Here is a 19,617-nt window from a genome sequence, read left to right on the forward strand (position 1 = left end):
TTTTAAAAATGAAAAGAAAAATAATGATAATAATTGGATAAAACATGAGAGTTGTTAGTCACACAGTAGATCAAGGTGAGTCAATTACGGCCTGTAATATATATAAATAATCAGTTGGACATAAAACTGAAGTTGCTCTCTTGGACTAAATCCCGGTTTTCCTGAAACAATTAGGACTCTCTTCAAAGCTGCCAACTAATGCACTATCTTGGGAAAACGTAAAGTGCTTGGTCTAAATTCTACGTTTTCTTGTGAAAGGGACTCCAGACTTATTTATTTTCTAGCAATCTACTCCTTGGATTCTAGCGCCATCTTAGAGATATATAACTATCATCCAAGCTACGGCACTGGCTAATTAACTGTCGTTGCGGGAGTGGCATTCTTTTTAGTCTGTAAGACGGATTACTCTACATTGGCACTTCTAAAAATAGAGATACATTATGTATCACATATTAACTCTTCCAAAAAGCCTTCAGTGGGAGACTATGTGCGACCGTAGGAGAGTAAGCCTCTATTAATGCCCCACAATACAACAGCCGTCAGTAACGAGACTAAGTATACCGTTCTTTGATTGGATAATTGGGCGACCTTTAAAGTGTTCGTCCATTAAATCGCTTTCGAAGGCCAGATCGCTTTTGCGGATTTTACCTGGTCCGATGATACAGTAGCATTCTACCCTGCCACCCGTGGTGCGAGTTCGGTAGTGATGCACATAATTTTAAAGACGCTTAATGCTCATTCATGTATATGCCGCTAACATATACAATGTGCAGTATAGTTACTTATCTTCGTGCCACGGTAAGACATTGATTTCTTCTTCAGAAGCACTTACTAAGTCAATCGAAATGATTAACATATAAATAATAAATGACATTCATGGAGACAACAACACCGTCTTCATCATAATGAATAAATAAATAAATAAATAAATAAATAAATAAATAAATAAATAAATAAATAAATAAAATGGTAATAATAACAACCCGACTACACCTGGGAAGGCCACGTGTATCGTAGTTTACGGCATAGTTTATCTAATTTAGTAGCCAGCGTCACCGTGGTGCTGAATTATATTAGGTTACTGAGCAGACGCGTGTTTTGTACACATGCTTTTAGAAAATGTAGAGCATTTTTTTCATCACATTACTGCCTTAGTCTTTTCTGGTAAAAAAGTTGATTTTGGGGCAAGTTATGTGCTCTAATGCTTCAAGGTCCCTCCAAGCATTATTTCATACTGCAATGCAACATTTCTTTTTATATTACATAATACTTTGAAGTAACAATCACAGTTTGTCACAGCGTTTCAGCCACGCATTGTTTATAGCTCTGAAAAACAAGGGGTGTAAAACATCAAAGGACACGGATACTGAGGTACATGTTCCTTGACGGTGAATTCTTTCATCCTTGAGTTCCAACATGTAGTAAAAGGAAATTCGACAAGAGGTACAATGCATTGTCTCAGACCATGCAAGCACCTGTTTATAGATTTCGTTACGTGCTAGGCGCAGCTGGTTACGTATTGTTAATGTAAAGTGACACAAAGGAAATTCACGCTCAAAGGAAAAATGTACAGGTTGACCGGATTCTTGCCTAATAATAACATCATGGGTTGAGAGGTTACCACCCAGAACTTGGCAAAAGAGTATCTTTTGATTTACCGGGCTGCCATCGTTTTTACTTCGTACCGTGTTTCTTATAAAGCGTAGACGCAATTTTTCGACATTTATTTATACATTTAATACATTTTATATAGAGTTATAAAAACAGCGAAAACCGAACTACCTTACCATAGATTTTTTCAAACGACAGCTAAAATCAGAGCTACGTGCACTACCGGCGTTAATAATCATAATTTTTTTGGTCGTTGTTGAAGAATCGGTTATCAAAATTTCCAATGCATAACATAGCCGATGGAATTCTTCGTTCGACTCCCTGAAAAGTAATGGGTGTACGCAGTGCGATCAAAACATCAATACACGTGCTGCCCACCCGTACTCTGCCTTATTCACTAAAGAATATTCAATGAACGCCCTTAAGAGTTCCTTGCCATTTCTTATGGGTTAAATTCAGACTTAGAATTTTAATATCCAGGGTAGTATCAGAGTGATACTTAATTAAACGGACTTATTTTAGTTACGTCATTTAAAACTCAGCTCGTTTGCGAATGGATTTAAACGTTTAAGTGGTGCGAGCGGTAAGAAATGCAATCTTTTGTAGACTGATAACCTTACTAATAGCAGTGATTTGCGGATTGCGACGGATACTATTCCTATCAAAATTGTTGCGTAATTCTTGCCTGATTTCCAAACGTCGAAGACAGAGAGGTCAACGGACTTATAGACTGATGATACGAGATATTACATTGCATAATTCCATATTTTGCGTCAGAGAACATGCATTTAGGTACGATCATCGGCCCGCAAGACCAATTAAGCTGAAAATGCACATCGCATACAGTAGAGCAAGCGCAAGTTTCTGTCTTCGCAAGCCAAGGGCTTAAATCCAAGGCAAAATATAATCTACAGTGTATATCGTCAGACTTTAAGTATACATTAGAACAATAAACGTGTACATATTGAAATAGATATAATTCATACCAGAAATCCCCTAGAAGTAGATGGAAGTCAGACTCGCAAGATAAAGGCAGATTGATCAGGCCCGTAGCCAGCAGTTTCAAATGGGGGGTCTTTTTCTAAAAAAGTGGACCTTTTACCATGAAACCTTCATGTACCTAAATAAAATTTAACTCAGAGTGGACCTTTTCCCGGCAAAAAGGAGTTCTTGGAAACCCCGCTCCCCCCCCCCCCCCCCCCTCCCGACTACGGGCCTGTAGATGGGAGAGTTAGGAACAAAAGGCCTGGGATGTGGCTGAGGGTGGTGGGTTTCTCCATCACCAGGTTAAAGCTTTGTTTTTTTTTCATTCAATAGTGATATCTGTCCACACTCGGAGAGCCCAGGTAATATGTTGGATGTGTCCAGTATTTGTAATAAGGCACCATGGCCAGTGCAGTCCGCTAAATTAGATTTGAATTTGACACTTGAACCACGCTTATGAAAGGTCTCTCTCTCTCTCTCTCTCTCTCTCTCTCTCTCTCTCTCTCTCTCTGAAATGATTTCCAATTGAACTACCTATGTGGATATTTTTACCCTTGAGAATTGACATAAAAATCTAGATCAAATTTTGATTCAGCGCAGGCCTCTACCACCCAAAAGGCGGTTCCTTTTACCAAGGAGTTATAACTTTTATAACTCCTTCCTTTTACCCCCTCCAAACCTGCAGGAGGTACTCTAGCACTGTAATATATTTAGGATTGTAAACCACAAAAATAAACGCACATAACACTAAAATAGACCAGATCTACGGTATGATAACACAGGTGTCCTTTGTTCGTAGAATGATACATTTAGAACCAGTACATTGCTGGTTAACAAAAGCATTGTACTGGCATTTCCTGACTACGGTGGGTATGTGTTAGTGCACATAATAGCTACGACAACAGTTTCAAATTGGAAAAGAAATTAATACTAGTGAAACTGGTGTGGGATTACGATGTTTTGGCTACTGCGTGGACCACCGCTGTCAAACTGATGATAACACAGTTTTGCTGTCGTTTACGAGCCGCCGCGTGAAAAAGTCAATTAAGCTGTATCCAACGGTGTTTTTTGCTAATACATGCTGCATTACGGCAATGCCTGGGGAGGCGTGTTTGCACACAGAATGATTTTAACAAAAATCGCTGATGAATTCTGACACCTTTGCTCAAATTTTTCTGAGGAACACTAAAATCATTATTCTGTTCATAAGAAAAGTTTTTTTTACGTTTGTTTCACGCTATTCCGTTTTAAGTATCGCGTTTCCTTTTGTTATTATTGTTTTGACATTAAACGAATGGATCTCAAGTAACTGCTTAATAGTAAAAGAGAAAACAAAAAAAAAAAAAAAAATTAAGATTTGAAATCAAACTTATGATACATAAAAAACAATATTACCGTATTCAGGTAATGTCCCTTGAAGTCGGAAATGTAATTGGCAGAGCTCAGAGAATGTCACATTGGAAGGAAGGAAAGCTGAATCTTGACTTGTGGACGAATTCCCGCCACTCTCCTCAGCCACTGACAGCGACCGATGTCGTCGCACTGTTTGGAATCTGGCGCTGGCTTCCGATGAAATAAATACAAGCACAAGGCAAAAATGACCGAGAAGATCCATGCCTCCAAACATACCACCAGTAGTCAAAGAAAAGTTCCCAGATGAAGCAACCGTTGCTGTTTGCTCGTTATTTTCTTTTTTATATGTATATATAAACTAACAGTCTTTTCTACTATTGTGCTGTCTACATATTCTTAAAACTCCCCAACGCCTTGAGTATCTACCGTCTATAGATCACGGTGACAAATGCCACTCGTATTGTTCTGAAGTCTAGCGTGTAACCTGGATCACGCTGAGATAACGATGCACTTCGATCAGTTTTTTTTTTCCTTCTATTATTTGTCTCTCTCGTTTTTGTCCACAATGGTCACTATAAGTCAGCGTGTCCAATCTTGTCTCATTCAGTTGTAAGCGTTTACCAGCTTGACCACTTGGGCAAGTAGAATTGTTACGTGCCACGTTTTTTTCCCGACGGTACCAGATTTTGTTATATAAACGGGGAGTTTTCTTGAGCAGTATTTGGTGTCAAACTGAGCCAAGAGAGTCCTCCTCACACCGTTATCATACAGGGAAATGATAACCTATAACTAATTGAAAAGAAAGTAGCATACAGCAGGTTATCCCATCCACTTCAAAGTCAATTTCGATGTCAGAAAAATCGTTCCTCCGGCGCGTTCTCTCGTCTTGCTCTCTTCAGAATTAATCAGAGGGAAGCTAGCGTCTTATAGAAGCAAAGTACTTCAGACGCCGACCTGGTGGCTCTTAAGCACATTTAAGCCTTCAACGATTAACCATCAGTTTTGCGGCGAAACAACTTGCTGCTTGAAGATCGCATGATCACCGTCTCTGCAACAGTTCATTAAAAATACAAGACTGACAGCGCTGTCGAGCTTTAAATAGCCCATAGCATGGCCAGGCAACTTGGAGTAATCGGCGTTTATCGTAGGAAACACCAGATCCAGAAATCAACAAACGAGCCACTAAATAGGAAATCCCTCGTTGAAAGAGGCACAGCGATGTTTATATGTGCAGCTGATCACTAAACCTGGTCGATGTCCAATGTCTCAGTCAATGTCAAGTGCGTTTGTTTCCAAGAGAATCTTGATGTGCTGTTTGCTAGTGTGCAGAAGTCATGAACTCTCGGGAATGCTGGTATATTATGCTCGCTCTTTGTCCTGTCGTTTATCTGGTCTAAATGCGTCCAGCTTACCTGACGAACACGCCAGTTACCTGTCGCGTTATGCGAAACGCGCTCCCGTATGCCCTCAGCATTGGACGTTTATGCCTCAGCGTGCACCGAGCCGCGGCGGTAATTATTGACGCTCGACGTGCACAATGGCGTTACGTAACGTATAACGGGTTCGTCGAACCATGAAATGATGTATAGGGCCAGAGCGCGACTACCAGAAAGGCCTAGGAAGAGCTTACGGAATATATATGCGTGGTGGAGATTCTCGATATTGACTACGACAATAACAAATAGACATTTAATTTGATAATACGTTCGTGATATGTCGAGTCAATCCCTGCGTCCTTCGGGGAGAGGATTAGAATTAAAGCCGTGATTGTGTTAGATCGATTTTCTTACGTTAGACTATATGTGTGGGAATATGTCGTTCTATAAAGTTTCTTTTTGTTAAAAGCTCGTGGTTTTACCTGGAGACATATACCTTTACTGCACTTGACAACAGATTTTTTCTTATTACCTCGGCTTTTTCATAACCACCTTCCACCTTTTAAGATTGCTTGATTTTTTTGACAAGCCTTAACACCAGTCAGAGAAGATTTCATCAGCTGTGTTAAGTTATAAGAATGATGTGATTTTTCTTCAGTCAACAGCTAATATTGAGATAGGTTTTACCTCCAATATTTCGATGTCTATCAGGACATCTTCTTCGGGGAATGAGGGAAACATTGGAGGGAAACCCTATCTCAATATTAGGTGTTGACTGACATCATTCAACATCAGTCAGTTTTGGTTGTGCAGAAAACTGCTTTTAAGATATCTTGGAATGTATTGGATTCAGTCGAAACGTCAGATCTGACAACATCATATCATTGCACTGAACCATACAAAAGGTAAAGGTGCAGTAGAAAGTGCCTATAGGCGTGTCATAGCTACAAGCTGGTGTTATGGTGGGTTAAAGTTACGCCCCCCTCACCCCTTTGTCCGTGTTTAAACCCATTCAACGTAAGCAAATGTTGATACCTCGATCGTGCGCTTCTATTACCCTTTGATATTAGGGGTCCCTAAAATACTACACAATATCACACTACTTTTCAACATTTTTGTAACAGACTGCCACTAGCGCACCCTGTGGTCAGAGAGTATCTATTTACCCAGGTCTATAAACGTGAACAAGTCGTATTCTGCGTGTAAAATAATACTTGTTTAGGCAGGACAACATGTATTATACGCGCGCTTGGTCGGTTAACAGGCATTCGTGATCACGACCTCGTGAAGAGAGTTCGTTCACCTGTGGTTAAGTGTTCAAGTGATTTACTCTAGACTGGACACTGACGGCTTTATTTTATTTTATTTTTTTCGATATAACAGTGATGTGAAACCTTCGTTAAAATTGGTGACAATCGGTTATCAATAAAAAAACTCGGCTCTGTTTTTTATAAATAGTTACGTGGGGCAAAAGAGAGTTGGAAAGATATCGAAATATGTGATCATAGGCATGATAACGTAGTGACTGTTTGTCTAATAGATTACAAAGCGCAGAACGATTAGGAAAAATAAACGTCCCAATGAATTATTGAATAACTACACATCCATGTTTGGTAGTCTGTAGTGACTGTCACGTATACATAGGAACAGGTAGGCGAACACGTCTCTTCTTAGTTATCCACTTAAAGCAGGTAGTAATCCTCTTACTCCGTAAGAACCTGACATAACCACAATCTACTTACGTGCGTAACATTAATTAAATCACTAACAAATAGGCCGAAGGAGTTCACGTAATGCAGTGAACGTATTGCGATCAGTTACGCACGGGCGCACCAGTCCCAACCAATACCGATTTACGCAGTTGAGGACCAAAGAACGTCAGTGCAGGGTAGTTTAACGCACCGAGTGTGGCTGCATTGTTAGAGAATTCATGAATATTTCAGGGAAACGGGGAAAAAACAATGAACGCCCTTGTCATTACATAAAGGATGTCCTATGTAAATAGTCAATAAATTCCGGGCGCGGACCGCTCGAGGGGCTGCCAGGGGTATTACTACCCTGGACAGTGAAGAGCAAATAAGAGCACTTAAAGTCATACCTGTCCTGACAACCACACACACACACACGCACGCACAAACACACACGTGCACACGCACAAGCACACGCAATCACACACACAGGCAAATACTTACAAAATATTTCCCTCTCTCACTCTCACTCTCTCTCTTTTTCTTTTACCTTTCACTGTTCGTGTGTGATAGAGAATGAGAGAGAGAGAGAGAGAGACAGAATGAGAGAGAGAGAGAGAGAGAGAGAGAATGCTCATACTCCTCAAATCGATACTCAAATCAAAGCCCAGGCTGCTGTGCATGCTGACAGAAAATATATCCCTCTTTATCTTTTAGCAGGCAAGAGAAGAAAAATCACATCCATTACTGCTGGAGACTAACTAAAGTAACGCCAGAAGCACCAACGTTGTCTTCTAATCATTGCCTTAATGGCAGGGAGGATGCCTCTAATACAGGTTTTACTCTCCGTACTGATGATCACGGAAATGATTGACAGCCGTCTATGAGCTAACGGTGATGCTGAAAACCAATGATGTGCGTATAGCCTGACTCTCCTTTTGCACTGCCAGAAGAGCGTGGAGAGAGAATAAAACTGTGACTTGAAAAAAGAAACGACTCTTGTGCCCATGTTATCATAACCAAAAAGTTCCAAAAATAAAGGATTTTCCGTATGATAACGCATCAGTTAGTTTATTTACATAAAATTTGCAGTCCTGTTGCTGCATTATTTTGGGGGTTGTTTCCGTCTATAACTACCATTCGATGTCTATTTAACCATTTCAAAACTCGAATTGTGTAAAAGCAAAGAAACTACAATCTAGTTATGTAACAGCGCCGAATTCTACGTTGTTGTGACGTCAATGCCATTCGAGGACTGTAATCGATGTTACCCGCCCCCCCCCCCCCCTGAAGCCACGCTACCCTGCATCCAACGCAATTAACTTGCCCTCCGAGTTACTCCATAAATCTGGACCTTGTTCGAGATTACAGGCAAATTACGATAATGTCCGACAATGACTTTTTCGATCCCTAATGCTGCGATTTGAGTACCTTTAATTGGCTCGCCGTTATTTCCGATAATGATAGATTGGAGCGGTCAAACCTGCAGGCAGACTGGCCGTACTTCATCCGCGGCTGAAATGTTTGCTTTAATAATGACTTTTTCTGGACATTAAGAGGCTGAAATGTACAGAGGTTAAAGCCAGACACGCCTGGTAGAAAGCTCTTTACACGTGAATGGGCATTCATAAAAACTTCAGTTATTCCAAGACAGCTGTATTTAGTGGGATACCCTCGAAAGAGTTAATGATGATTCCCTATAATGTACATGTTTAATGGCAACAATATCAGAGAGAGAGAGAGAGAGAGAGAGAGAGAGAGAGAGAGAGAGAGATCGTTGCTTTCTATCACTTTTAAATTAAATAGAAGCACAGAGTTCAGTCATTAGAAATTGAAACAAATCACACTATTACCGGAATAACGGAGCAAAAACATTGCATTTTATAAATGACAAAATTCCAAACGTATTATAAATGTCCCTGTTGGTAACGTTTCCATAGCGACTCGGGACAAAAACTGGTTTTCAATGCACAATTCTCCCCGCTGTAAGCCATCGTCCTGGAGCTTAGACTAACGGTCAGTTTCTCAACTTGTATTTCCTGGTCTTTTCAATCAAAAAAAACAAAAACAAAAAAAAAAAAAACTGATTCCACCAAGGCAGCTTAATTCTCGTCATTGATAAATAAATAAACTAATCAATGTGATCACCACCAAAACCTAACGATTTTAAATCAGCACGTTTCTGACCTAACCTGTAAACTTTATTCAAATCCGTCCACAATTCTTTGAATTAAAATGTTAACTAACAGACCAACGAAGGCAAAAACATAACCGCCTTGACGAAGGTAATGGCACAATTAAAATTATATAATGTAATAGACTAACAGATCTTGAAAATGTCATGAACATTCTTAACAATGGCTGTGCGTGTTCTAGGGGAATCTTGTTCACACATATGAGATGTATCGATTTTCCCCTTATGACAAATGCGGCATAGAATTCGCAAGATAGGTGGGAAATACTAGCTTTTTAACCGACTCATCGCATTGATTTCCGCTCCAAGAAACTAGAAATATGCCGATTTGAAGCCAAGCACGGTAAGGCACGCATGCTCCAGGGAAAGTTCAGTTAGGGCCATAGGCAACCAAGCAGAAAGATTTACGAGTTTTTATTCCTTGAGAAACGTAGAAACGTTGAAGATGAGATATTCATATTGGATCACACAAAAGGTAGTCAAGCGCAACAATTTTGGCCATTAAAACGTGCATAGATACTAATTATTTTCGTGGTTATTTCTCAAACGTTTCCAACGGCAAACACTGAAGATTATCTGGTTTTATGATACTTGCGTTTTATACTTCCTTTTTATTGAGGCATGGCCGGGAAAACAAGTTTTTATTAATTTTCTTGAGGAGTTCAAATGTTTGCTGATGCTTACCTCTTTTGACCTGCCATTTTAGAAATAATATTGATTTGAGAACATTCGTTTTTACGAGTAGCAAATGTGGCAGTTTATCTCACCAGCATGTACTGCATGAAATAATTAGCAGTACTAAGAACGATATTACTTAGAAGGGGATTCAAAGACGATGAATTACTGCACAAGGTGCAATTTTTCGTTTAGGTCAAAGCATACGTGAAGCTGGGCTAAAGGTTTAGATCAAAATCATCTAAAATAGCCTAAAGTCTCGCGACGTACCGTTGATTCGAGCGATATTTCGGATTCGTACATTGAGTAGTATTGTAGGTGAGTGGGGTCAGAAATAATGGCAGACTAGTGAGTGTGGTGTGCAATCAAATTCAAGCTAATTAACATAATTTATCAACGGGTATTCAGGTTATTGTCTCGTACTTTGAAGTCTTGTCGAATTGCCTGTATATTGTTTTTTAAGATGACATTCCCGGTGCAGAGAGATTTACCTTAACGCTGAAAACCTAACTCAGCTTCACGCGGATTCTCGCAAGTTCGCGAGTCTTTTAACATGTCATGCCGAGGCGACAGCCTCGTTTTAGAAGTTCGTATGAGTTCCATTCGTAGGCTAAACTTATTTTCTGACACGAGATCCTGGCTACGTACATGTACATTACTTGCAATGGGTGTGGTAATAGAAACACAGTTTTGTTGTTTTTGTTCAGCTAATCGCAAAGTTATGGATTGTACAGAGCTAAGTCCCACTTATATAGTGTTACAAGTAGCACAGGGATAGCCTACGTTGCTCCAAATTGACTGGAAATCAGACCATACATACAATAGATGTTTCGACGTTTCGTTAAAGAAAAAGGAATTGTCATTCTACTATGGAAACGAAAACGAGAAGTCAAAGGAGGGCAATGAAGCACGTAATTTATTACCGTGTTACTACGAGTATTCCCTTTCTCCGAAATGTGCCTCATTTCCTTTTCCATCAGAGCGACCCTAATAGACCGGGCCTCATGATTATTTTCAAGTATGGCTTACGCGCTGTCCATAAATGTCGGATAATAAGGAAATGAAACGTCGAAAGTATTTTCTCAATTTCCAAAGAAATCCAAAAGACGGCAAGGTTACAAATAGGATATCTGGTGGTGTGAAACGTTGCAAAAGAAACTCAGGTCGATTTTACTTGCATACCGGGCTAGCACACACACAGACACACCCACATGGAGAGAGAGAGACCGGAACGTTATTTGAAAACCTCATATTCCTGACTTAAATTTTACCATCCGCATAAATTGTTTACGAATTTTCAAAAGCTTATTTGGGTCTATTTTTATTTTTTCTTTTCCAATGCAGACTGCTCCTGCTCAGGTTTTAAAGGGGGGGGGCATAAGATTGTGCACTGCTAAGACGTTAAAGAAACGTAGGTCTACTAAGCTTGTTTTAAATAACTAAGACCTCATTCCCATAGATTTTAGATCGATCTATCCCTGTGGGGAGTCTCACTAGATTACTGTAAGCTTAGCCGGCTTAAGCGTCTGTCCCGCCTACTAATAGCTATAAGGGGGTAATTAACTACGGTGCGCGCTCGTCTGACTGCAATTTAGCGTGAACCCCCAGGGAGTTAGGTCGATCTAAATCTAAATCTCTGGATCGATCTAAATTTCTGGGAATGCGCCCTAAGATTACAACATTTCCTTTTCGACTGACTTTATCCACCACAGCGTATAGACCAGAGAATAATGCTATTAGGGGTGCAGTTCATGGAGGCAGACAGTACACGGAAGCAGGTAGTTTGTGCGCATGAGGCACACACCTAAACCTTGAATAGGAAAAAAATATGAAGCTTCCGATGGACTGGGAGAAAAGAAAGGCATTTTTTTTCAATCACCCACCCCCCTCCGCAACCTACGGGAGTTTAGACTAAGTTTACTTATTTTATGTTTTATTCAAAGGGCAGAATAGTTGTAACTTGGAAAACATTCTTTTAAGATGGCTAATATTTAAGGAAGAAACAAATGGAAAACGGTCAGAAAGCCTGACGTGTATCTACGCGTTTCGTATCGATCCTCTTGGCTTTCGTTTGTCATATGTCCAGTTGTGAACAAAGCCGTGGAAATTGAACTACGCATTTTGACAACAATAACCTCGTCAATCATGAAATTAGATGGTTATCATCACCTTATGTTACTTTAACGATGCTCTCCCTCTTGGTACAAGTATAATAAAGCGTTGTGCAGAACGGACGGCAAATAATGTTACTCGCCCAATTGTGTTATACGAAGTTGTGGTGCAAGCGGCAGCAATGGCGTAGCGCACCTAACACACGCAATGGTTGGAAACCATGTTTGATTAAATGTTTGATTTCTATAAAATGTCATTGTAGTCTAGTGTCATGATTTTCTATGGAATCAGACAAACTGTTCGCCTTTGTCAATACATGCTGATTTCAAAAATGTTATAAGACATATGTACATATGACATTTTCTACTAGTAGTAGGCTACTTTCATAAAGAGAACAGGACGTGGGTTTAAACATGTGAATACCAATGGGTTTTTTTCTTGCTTTTAAGCGGCAACAGTACTTGGATATATAGATGACCACGTAGTTTTCTCTTAAATCATACATTAAAACGCGTAACTGGCAGGTGACCTTTTTGGTATTTCAGAAAGTCGAGGAAGCTAGCAATGGTGTGCCTTAAATCTTGTCTTATTTCAACACAATAATCCCTCTTCGCGTGCTTGAAGAATTATCAAAGGATATCAAAGTATTTGCAGGATTTCCAAGATAGCAGACGTAAAGCAAAATCTCTATACAGATCAAAACATTTTTATATGTAGAGAAGTAGGATAAAACCGGTGTTACAAGTCAGGTCATTGACCTTTAAGACCCCATTCTCACACTTAGATCGATCTAACAGGATCAGTCCATCTTCGAGGGGTTTCTCGCTAAATCGCTTTCAGCTTTAGCAGCTCTGATGTTTGGCACGCTTACTGAAGCTGTTAAGGAGTAATTTTAATTGAAACTCGTTTAGCAGCTTCAGTAGGCGTGCCAGACATTTAAGCCGCTTAAGCTGAAAGTAATTTAGCGAGAAGCCCTCGGATATGGACCGATCCTGTGAGATCGATCTACACACACTGGACAATAGAAGTGTCACCCCCTAAATCAGAGTAATAAAAGTAGGCAGATCTTGGGTAGTTATAATGCCTGGTCTACTTATAATGTGACTAATGAGTATAAAACCGCTATACCATGGACTTGTATTGTTGTCTTGTACATGTACAGCAAATGTTATTCCTGTCTTCCTCCAATATGGCAAGATACAGGCAATTATCTAACGGTTATAGACGTCAAGTTATTAACCTGAAGAGGCGAAATATATGCGATGTCAGAATATCGATACCGTTGAATTGTTCAGTCAGAACCGTGCAGAGGGTCTGGTCTCGGTATAGAAACAGTCAAGAGACAAATTGCCTCTGACGGGTCGTCCAAGAAAAACTACTGACCTTGAAGGCCGACGACTGATTTTGATGTCCAGGTTGTCAAGGTTCGAAACAGCTTGTCAGTTGACAACACAGTGGAACAATTTCACACATAAGAATGTGTCTGTGAAAACTTCTAGGCGTCGGTTACATGCACAGAGAGTGTACAGCAGGGTAGCAGGACTGAAACCTCTTATATCGTTACAAAACAGGGAACGTAGAGTGAACTAGGGCCAACAGGATCTGGAACTGGACAGTCCATGACAATTGGTCCTATATAGTTTTTTCTGATGAGTGTCGCTTTGGTCTGACCTCTGATGACAGACGGGTACGATGCTGGCGAACTGCTGGTAAAGCATTTGAAACACATGCACTGAATTTTCGAAACCGGTGTAACATGAAAATCTGACTCCCCAAGTCAAAATTTAATAATGAAAATCTGACTACCCCCATGAAATTTTGACTCCCCCTCACAAAACCTTATAAATCTTATTTTATTTGAGTATAAAACCTTTATCTTGTTAGTATGCATAATGGAGGATACATCGGCACTTCTTGAAAATTTTCATGAAAAAATAAGAAAATTAAAAATGTGCATTTTTCCACCCAATGACTCTAATGGAAAGGTTATGGGAGTCCAAAGACTGTAAGATGAATACTTGTTTCAAAAATTATTAATTTTCAAAAAAAATTTCAACACCAAACTGAAATACTAACAAAATAAACGTCACAATGCAAAACATTTGGAAAACAATGGTATGGTGACTAAATATGAAATAGGGCCTTTCTTCATGGGAGTCCAAATATATGAAGATTTTTCATGATTTTTTTTCATTTTTTGCACCCAATATTTTACCACCGACTTTCAAATATTTCCAATATATTTTTCATAAAGTATACTTAAGGGATAGATGTTGAAATGATCACCAAATATCAAATAAATAGCTTTTTCATAGGGGAGTCATTGGATGGTAAAATAAACATATTTAATTTTATTATTTTCTCATTAAATTTTCACCTGCAAACTAGCAAAAAATGCCAATCTATCCTCCATTATGCATACTACAATATAAAAGTCATATAATCAAATAAAATAAGATTTATTTAGTTTTGTGGGGGAAGTCAAAATTTCATGGGGGGAGTCACATTTTCATTATGAAAATTTGACTGGGGAGTCACATTTTCATAATGAAAATCTGACTGGGGAGTCACATTTTGGGGGAGTCAGATTTTCATCATGGTGTGGGGCTGCATCAGCATCCATGGCGTGGGCGAAATGGTAGTGGTTGATGGAAACATGAATCACCAGAAATATATCGATATTTTGGAGTCAGGCTTGCTACCATCTATTACTAACATGTTTGGTGACAGGAATTATCCATTTGTTCACCAGGATGACAATGCTCCTTGTCACAGTCCCAGAACAGTTGATGATTGATTTGACTAACAGAACATTCGCAGGGTGATGTGGCCTGCGCAGAGTCCGGATGCAAACATAATAGAAAATGTGTGAAATGATATGTCAAAACTTTTGACAAATGCCCGTCCAACCAGCAGACGAACTCTGTTAGATTCAGTGTTTCATGCTTGGGCCAGCATAAGCCCTGAACGCATCAGACAATTATATGAATCCTTGCCTCGTAGACTGGCAGCTATTATTATGTCACGTGGCTATGCCACTAAGTACTAATTTTGGACTTCAAACTACATATCTTGGTAGAATGTATATTTTTTCTCATTTAGTGTTTTTTGTGAAATTTGATGTTAATAAAATGATACCATAGGTGCATATCATTCCACAGTCATTTATCTCCCCCAAAGTATTGGTTCAAGTAGGGGTGACACTTCTATTGTCCAGTGTGTATAGGCGTGGGAATGGGGTCTAAGACTATTAAAAAATCTTCAGCTTTGTCTTTAGGCATCTGTCCAATTCTGTGGTACATGTAACGCTACCAGGCTACACAACTAAAGGACATGTTTGTCAGGCTTGTCAATAACTTCCTGTATGTAAATAATAACCCTGATCTACACTGTGCACCATATCATGTTACTGTGCGCAGTATGATGTTATATACATGTATGCTGATATGAAAAACACAACAGAGAGCGATCTACTTTATAGGAATAGAAAGGAGAGGTGGGGTGGGAAAAATGTGGCTAAGCAATCTTGCGCCACCTTTGCTTGATAACCTGGCTTTGACAGCCTGACCAACATAACACTTTTCAAAGTCAACTCACTTTGCACATGTAGGCAATTCTAACTTAGTATATATATATTTTTTTTGAAACTGAAGAGTGGAATTCAAACAAAAAACTAGCAGAGAAAGAACCTTTTGAAAGCCGACTTTCGGTCTGTTGCTTTATCGTTTTAAGCCTGACTTGAGGGATTTTCACACGTTAGGGTTTTCTGCTTAGATAATCCGGAAATAAACGTTGTCATGATATGAGATAATGCTGTCTAATAAAAAATACATCAGGGCGAATTTGCCAAATTGGCTCTTAATACGTAACAGCGGTGTTTTCTGGGTGAAAACTGTAAAATCGATTTCAAACAATACTCTCTCACCTGAACAGCTGTCGTCACTGTGCAGGCCCGTAGCCAGCAATTTCAAAAGGGGGGGGGGGGGGTTCTTTTTCTGAAAAAGTGGACCTTTTACCATGAAACCTTCATGTGCCTTGATAAATTTTTACCCAGAGGGGACCTTTTCCCAGCAAAAGGGGGGGGGTCTTTCGAACCTCCTGAACCCTCCAGGCTACGGGCCTGCTGTGGGAACGTTTATTTAATCATAACAATAAGTAAATGTACTACATGTAGGTGCATGAAAATTTTCGTAAAACCCCTACTTCTGATTTTATCAGAAGAGAGGTAAAATAATGCCTTTGTTAATGGAACATCGTAATAGGGGCTCATCCCTCAATCAATCAAACAAAAAAAAAAAATCAAACGATCGTAGTGCACACAATAGTCGTCAACCGTGTCCATAATCTTGATTAAACCTTACTTAATTACAGAGTTACGTCGACAACAAAAAATATCTCACATTAACAAATAAAGCACATGTAACTAAACTGGCAACCCTGTGCTTCAATGTGAGTGGAATGGTGAGCAAAATTTGAAGTAGTCATCACTATAAAGGTTTTAATTTATATTACACTAATACCAAGATAAGGATTCACATATAAATAATAAGGAAAACTATTTTCCCAGTGCGGGTATAAACAACGTTTCGAACCCCCTTCATCAGTGTCGCACTAATGTCAGCTAAGTTAAACGATACCGGTTTATCTTAATGTGTATATTCATCATTGATTCCTGGTCGGCAGTTCTAATGAATGAAAAACGCCGTGAACCGACTGAAGTGATAACGAAAATATCTGATAGTTGTAAAAAACGCGAAATAGAATACTGAAAGAGGAAATTGTAAAAAAGATAATTTGAAGAGATACATCTTGCGTTAGATGATTTGTGTGTGTGTGTGTGTGGGGGGGGGGGGGGGTATTCGACAAGGGTATTCTAAACAGTGACCCCTAACCAACAAAATAAACGTGATTCTTGTGGTATCCAGCCGTTGATTGAGTGTCATACACCGTCCGTCCAGTGACTTAAGCCTGCTTAAGTACGGTATGAGTGCATAAATGTGTTCATCCAGCGGCCATACTTAAACCCGCGGCATTATCAGTGGAACATAACAGGAAATGACTTTGATTCCTCCTTTACGTCCACCAAAACGCCTCTCTGTTCTACCCAAAGACGAGGTTTGAATACTCATGTCATCCACACATCCTTCTAACGAGGTCTAGCTCTTTGCTGGAAGGGCCGAGGGCAAAGTGTTAGCACGCGAATCCAAGGTGTATGGGGCGTGGAGTTTTCCCCGGGACAAATTGAAACAGTGTCGTGTGTCAACTGGTCAAGGATGTCTATGAAATGAGTGACACACGATTGCAGAGTGCTTCACGGTGACTGCTCTCTTATTAATAAGAAGTAGATAAGCGGCCGAGGCAAATGGGTGTAGATGGTTCGATACATATCGTATCATCATGGCGAGAGAAAGCGTCTCTGCGATTAAAAGTGAATTAGCCATTGCAAATCAGAAACAGTTTTCAAGCACAGTGGCCATATTATCAAATCTGACAAATTGACAATAAATCATGGCGTATATCAAAAATGAATAATAAGAAGAAGACAGAATCTAGATATGATACGTGTTTTTTTTTCTTATACCATGTTAAATTGGTTTAGTTTGATGATCACGAATTGATATCTCCCCGGACATGTTCATGTATTGGACATTAATCAAGACGTACGGTTGCAGATACATGTATATCAAACCAATTACTATTTACTGTAAATTGAAAAAAATTCCTAAAAGCAAGGGCCTTTCCGGCAAACTGTTAATCATAGCGTCGATTACAAAGCAGAGGAATTCGCACTACATATTCTTAATGATTCGCAGCTTGTAAAAAAAACGAAGATTCATTCCATATCTCACAATTTTATGCCAGTTTTAATTAGACTGCAATAATTCATAACGGTGCTATAGCGAAATTTATATTGACTGATGTCCAAATGTTTTTACAAAAATATATATACACAAGACTGATAAAGATGGCCAATGGGAAATCAAAATATTTAACGTCAGTGGTAAGTTTTTGCCTTGTTTGTGGCAAAAGTGCTCTTGATACCTATACATGTACCAACTTGAACACAGATGTAGTACATCTAATTGTCTGACAACTTGTACGCGCCCCTTGCATAATTGAATACCACCTTCAAGAACATAGCCCATATAATTTGCCATATCACCATTTGTAAAGTTTTTATCAGAATCTCTCAATCGCAGACAACACATTCACCAAATAGGCCGAATAAGCAGAAACGGCTCATTTACAAAGCAAACTGTCTCAGAAACCATTCCCAGACCCTATCGTACTAACATTGGATCAAACTATCTCCGGAGGGATTCATAGATGTAGTACCACCTTTTGTTGCAATTAACCTGTTGCGGCTGATAGGGGGTAATTAACTATTGTTTAGCAGCTCTAGTGGGCGTCCCAGACGTCTAAGCCGCTTGGGCTGAAAGCAATTTTGGTAGGGACCCCGTTGAGATGGACCGAACCTGTTAGATCGATCTAGGGATGTAAACGCAGTCTTATAGACCTGATTGGGCGTGCCACAAGTAAGGAAAAAAGACAAGTAAATAGATGAATCACGCCGACTTACCTGTTGGTGGATATGGACCTTCTTGGAATTTTCGATAACACAGGATTCCCTCGTACGTTGTTTCCATATCTTTATTGCTGACATTGAATGCCGCCTCACGCTGATATATGTCTGCGCGAATCGGTGTCGTCTGCGTCTGAAATTGCACATTTCAAACTCTTAAGCGACATCTTTAGGGTTTTATTGAATATTGTTTTGCTTATATCAATGTCTACTAAACAATGACGAAAATGACAAACGTTTTCATTTATTCCTGGAATTGTTTGGCCAATAGCACACTTTTCTAAAAGATATTTTTGTAAATTAAAATCTATTCATATCTGTCTGTTGGGCATTGTATTACACACTGGACTCTTAACCAATTTGAAAGGCATCCCGCATTTCAAATGCAACACAATATCAAGTTACAAAGACAATATTTTTTTATCTCCATTCTCGAAATTTCAATAGGTTACGCCCTCCGTTCAAACGGCCGTATGTTGTAATCTGAGCAAATAAGTTATTATACCGATGCATTAATGAAGATCCACTATGAAGATATAATAAGTAATCTAAGCTTTCGGCCCCTCGGCGTTCTTCGGGGATTTTGTAATCTGAGTAATACCGCTGAAGGTCCAGTGCGGAGTGCTCAAGGCATCCTGTAGGGCGCCATCTTGGATACCTCGTCTCGGTAGCCTTATCACATTCCAAATACATGTACATCAGCATTTAAGTAATTCGTTATGGTACACTTTATGTACACTTAATCTAGTACATCTCAGCAGTGCTTTCCCAGTGGTAAGAAAAGTAAGTTAAAAGACCGGTGCACTGTGGTGCAATGACTGAAGAAAAAAAATTAAGAAATTTGCGTTGTGCTCATCAATTTTCATTTACTCCATTTCACGATTTTAACTCGGAGAACCATAAAGATAGATGCTGATGATATCGATTATGATGGATTGTTGCACAGTCTCAAACGTGAGTAGATACTGACTGAAAATGGACCAGAGATCATGATTATTATCTATTATATCCAAATATGCATCATCGTCACCCGAAATAAAT

General features: G+C 39.4%; 2 protein-coding genes across 9 annotated transcripts in view; one reads left to right on the forward strand and one right to left on the reverse strand.

Moving 5' to 3' along the window:
• LOC106165350 (testis-expressed protein 10 homolog) overlaps nucleotides 1–7,792 on the forward strand; it is an 87,853-nt gene extending 80,061 nt beyond the window's left edge. Inside the window, exon 16 of the mRNA XM_087012843.1 lies at nucleotides 7,730–7,792. Within this exon, the coding sequence (XP_086868969.1) occupies nucleotides 7,730–7,777 (48 nt within the window). The 3' untranslated portion in view covers nucleotides 7,778–7,792. The remainder of the gene's footprint in view (nucleotides 1–7,729) is intronic.
• The window catches only part of LOC106165372 (corticotropin-releasing hormone receptor 1), a 71,598-nt gene that overhangs the window by 21,777 nt on the left and 30,204 nt on the right, over nucleotides 1–19,617 (reverse strand). For 6 of the 8 annotated variants that reach the window (XM_087012845.1, XM_087012850.1, XM_087012848.1 and 3 more), the window contains exon 2: nucleotides 18,574–18,709. In XM_087012845.1, the coding sequence (XP_086868971.1) occupies nucleotides 18,574–18,709 (136 nt within the window). Of the gene's footprint in view, nucleotides 1–3,990; nucleotides 5,435–18,573; nucleotides 18,710–19,617 lie in introns of those variants that run through there. The other 2 variants (XM_087012844.1, XM_087012852.1) reach the window with 2 other exon arrangements.

This window comes from Lingula anatina, chromosome 5 (genome assembly GCF_051362555.1).
Source record: "Lingula anatina isolate TDL-2025a chromosome 5, LinAna3.0, whole genome shotgun sequence".
NCBI lineage: Eukaryota > Metazoa > Brachiopoda > Lingulata > Lingulida > Lingulidae > Lingula > Lingula anatina.